Source organism: Tasmannia lanceolata, unplaced genomic scaffold (genome assembly GCF_043159265.1).
Source record: "Tasmannia lanceolata isolate RefF3 unplaced genomic scaffold, GAP_Taslan_0.1 ptg000026l, whole genome shotgun sequence".
NCBI classification, from domain to species: domain Eukaryota; kingdom Viridiplantae; phylum Streptophyta; class Magnoliopsida; order Canellales; family Winteraceae; genus Tasmannia; species Tasmannia lanceolata.
This window is the reverse complement of record NW_027518703.1, coordinates 1,297,659-1,301,792: the sequence shown is the minus strand read 5'-3', so window position 1 is coordinate 1,301,792 and position 4,134 is coordinate 1,297,659. Positions and strand designations below refer to the sequence as shown.

The 4,134-nt window shown below is 40.3% G+C and overlaps 1 protein-coding gene across 1 annotated transcript; it reads right to left on the bottom strand.

Annotated features, from left to right (window-relative positions):
- Positions 1-1,104: 1,104 nt before the first annotated feature.
- LOC143858532 (aquaporin PIP2-4) lies at positions 1,105-3,781 on the bottom strand. Its single transcript, XM_077369178.1, has 4 exons — positions 3,349-3,781; positions 2,337-2,632; positions 2,046-2,186; positions 1,105-1,458 (listed from the first exon to the last, which is right to left on the bottom strand). Exons 1-4 carry the CDS (start codon positions 3,662-3,664, stop codon positions 1,339-1,341), a joined length of 873 nt encoding a protein of 290 aa, XP_077225293.1. The 5' UTR covers positions 3,665-3,781; the 3' UTR covers positions 1,105-1,338.
- Positions 3,782-4,134: the final 353 nt, after the last annotated feature.

Below are 4,134 nucleotides of genomic sequence, written 5' to 3'. Positions count from 1 at the left end.
CTTTTAATGCTCCTTAACTGGTTAGCAAAACCCATAAAACAAAGGCAAAAAAGTCTCTCTCTCTCTAAACTAATTAAAGAAAGAGGTCATCCGCCATTTAACTACTTAACATAGGAACTTCACCGAACAGTTCAAAGCTACCAAGTCCATAAAATAAAGGCTAAAAGGCCATGAAAATAAGTAGAAGATAAGTTTGATAAACTAATTAATTATTCACACAAACTTGGAAACTGAAAACTCCAGCTCAAAGCAAGGAATCCGAAGCTGCCTTAAAAACCTATTCCTTTTCTCCTCGGAGAAACTCAAAACTAATAATCTCGTCATATTTACTGAATTATTTATTAAGCATTAATGGATGACGATAAACCCAAATCCATCTGCTCATAGCAACCCCAAAGAAGAAGAAAAATCTCCACTGTCCTCTCTCTTTCATCTTCTTCTAATATTAATATCAAAATGCTTCTCATAAGTGTCACAAAAAAAATGCTTAGACCAAACTTATACATAGCTCATTAGTTCTCTTAAAATAATAAACATGACTCAAATTTAATCTGTCTACCATCAAGAGATGAGTACAATGTCTATTTAAGGAATTGGAAGGGGTTAGGCACTCAAGTTACAACAAACCGTTTTCTATCATGAATTCTCAAAATTCACTGATTAATTTTAATCACTGAAAAGAGATATGCATCCATCAAAGATAGACTAGAATTATAGATAGAATATTATTCTAATACACCTAGTAGTTAAGCCAACTTTAACTACCCATTAATCTATAATTACTTCTATTACCATATAACTTTAAAACCAATAACCCTTTTTTAAAACCGGGGCTTGTGTAGGAATTTAAAACCAAACCAATAGAAGAATATTTTTCCCCAAAATGAAGGTAGGTGAGTAGTTGAAAAAGAGCCCCTCTTATTTCTACCTCCTAATAATTTTGGCTAAAATTCAAATTTCCTTGAGCTCAGCCAAAACTTTGTTTATTTGAAACTTTTTACCATTTTTCTCTAGAAAAGATAACCCCTAACGATGAAATCGCCATGGCCGGAGGTTAACTTCAGGACATTACTCTGTAATGAAAGCATAACAGCATATACCATCTTTAAGAAGAAGAAGAAAACACTTGAATATATTCAAGGAAAAAGCTAATAACATGGAGACAGAGAAATGGGATTACATAAAGCCTCACAAGGGATTTATCTACAATTCCATGGTCCTCAGCTCTCTCCCCCCACTCTACACATGACCACACCTATAAAGACTTCCACTCCATTATTCTTTGGAAAGATCCTTCTACTTCACCATACCAAACAACAAAGGAAAAACAAGGGAAAATCAGACGTGGGGGTTGCTCCTGAAGGACCCTAGAGCTTTCATGGCCCCTGCTCGGAGAATGTACTGGTGGTAGGCGGCAGCAATGGCGGCGCCGATGAAAGGCCCCACCCAGAAGATCCACTGAAACAAAAACATAGAAAGATAATTTATGAGTTTATCGATCAAGATCGATCTTTTGGCTGATTCCGGCCTCGGGGAATGGAATCTAGCCATTCTATCTAGCCAATGAAAAAATTGGAGTAATTAAAATTTGAAGTGAGAATGAAGGGTGTGAAGTTTTCGAGCTCTAGTTTTTATGTGGTATTTTCCAAAATGTACTGTAGGGGCTGCGCCATAGGATGCCCCAAACTGTCCATTTGATGGGCCACAACGTATATAGTTTGTCGCCCAAAATTCATTTAGATAGGATGATTCCAACCCTCCAATCTATTGTGATTTACATATTTTGGAAAACTCTATAGATCGGAGTGCTAGGATATGGTAATTTTTTGGGCCACATCAAATGGACGGTTTGGATCATCTTATTGTGCTGGCCATACAGTACATTTTGAAAAATAATGGACTATTAAGGCTTACACCTATAAAATCTCCTCAAAGTACATCGAGCCACACACCCAACCAACAACCAAATACCCACTAACATATGATGTCAAAAATACTCTCGTGAACTATTTTAGTGACAAAGGTGAAAGGATAACACAATAGACCTGATCATCCCAAGCCTTATCCTTGTTGTAGATGACCGCAGCGCCGAAGCTCCTGGCAGGGTTGATTCCGGTGCCGGTGATCGGAATAGTAGCCAAATGAACCATGAAAACAGCAAACCCAATTGGGAGTGGTGCCAAAACCTGCAGGAGAAATTGAATTGAAGATCAATTTCATAACAAATGTTCAAATTATCCCCCAAACCTGCACCATGCGTACTATGCACCACAAGAAGATACGCAACATGAAGGGAGTGGGGGCGCACGTTAGGGAAGGACTAAAGGGTAGCTTACCGGGACGTGGGAGTCTCGGGCGCTTCTCTTGGGATCAGTGGCGGAGAAAACAGTATAGACGAGAACAAAGGTGCCAATAATTTCGGCGCCTAGACCCACGCCCTTGCTGTAGCCATGTGACAGCTCGTTGGCTCCACCCCCGTACCTAACGTAGTAAGACTTTTGGAAGCCCTTCACCAAGCCCACTCCACATATGGCTCCAAGGCACTGAGCCACCATGTACATCACGGCTCGGATCAGAGATACCTTCCTCGCTAGGAACAGACCGAACGTCACAGCCGGGTTGATGTGTCCCCCTGCACACGATAGAAAACGTCAATTACATTGTGCTAATGTGCGCCTACTTGGAGATCGCGTCTATAATATTTTTTTATTTTTTTTTAAAAGGTTAGAGAAGAGAACCCAAGTCAGAAATTTGAAAGAAGAGGCTTGGAAAACGAAGTTGATATTTATAGGAAATTGGTAAAAAAAAAATTTGTAATGAAAGAAGAGGCTTGGGAAAAAATAATGAAAAATGGAAGGTGTTCTCCGAGTTTCGATCCTACTAGCACTGACCAAAGCCATCTATTTTCTAGACAAAACAAATAATAAAAACAATAAGAGTAGAAGACATTAAAAAGGTCGAAAGAGAGACTACAATTCCTATATTTACGACGGACCTTCCACAAGAACTCCAAAATAGGAGAGAGATTAGATTATTTAGGCCCTGATTGGATTGCAAGAAAAACATTTCTGATGGAAATTTTTCCTTTCTTCAAAGAGTGTTATAGGCCATGAGTAGCGGCCAGGATTCTTTTTTTCTTCATGATAAATTAGTGTCTCCAAGTGATGAGGAGGGGTCTAAGGCGGATTGTAGAGGGACTTGGGAGGCCACAAATTTGATGAGAATGAGAAGGGGCTAAAAATCAGTAAAAGTACATACTATTTTTAGTAGAGTATTTTGTTTCCTGATTTTTAGTGACTTCCCAAGTCATACTAGTTTTAGCCACTGTAGGTTTTGTCATATACTCACCAGAAATACCGGCAGTGCAGTAGACGAGGATGAAGATCATCCCGCCGAAGGCCCAAGCGATGCCGAGGATTCCGACCCCACCACAGGCCACATCAGGGCCAGTGTGTGTTAAGGGGTCAACCGAGCTCTTGTACCCAATTACAGTTGCCACAGTTATGTAGAGAAACAGCAGTGTGGCTATGAACTCGGCGATCAACGCTCTGTAGAACGACCATTGCGTCAATTCCTTGGAGTCTATCAGTGGTGCTGGAGGTGGGTCTGTGTAGTCTTTGGCCGAGAACTCGCCTGGCTCAGCTACCTCCTCATTCTTCCCCATTTCAGAAGATTTTTGTAGAGAAAGTGTCAAGAAAAAGAAGCACCGTTTTGAGATAAATTAGAAGAGCTTTCAAGAGAGTGTGTATTGTTTGTTTGAGAATGGGAGAGAAAGAGGAGAGAAGAGGATATTTATGGGAATGAAGAAAGTGGAGAAAGGAGCTTAATTATGTTAAATCTGCCGCCCAATACCGACTAATTCGATTATTTCGCTTTCGTGGGGCCCATCTCTCGCTCTCTCTTGTTGATCTTTATTACCCTTTTTACCGAATATTTCTTTTTCAGAACCGGAATTAAAGTAGTTTAATCGGTAAAACCACTTGCAATGACAAAAATACCCTTAGCTTCATTGTAAGTCCGGATGGGGGCATGCGAACCTGGGCGTCCTTACTGCGTTGCATTCTCTAGATACTGGACTTGAGACAAGTAACATTCGTTTTAGGGGTGCAACTCGGGTTAGGTTGGGTCTGATTG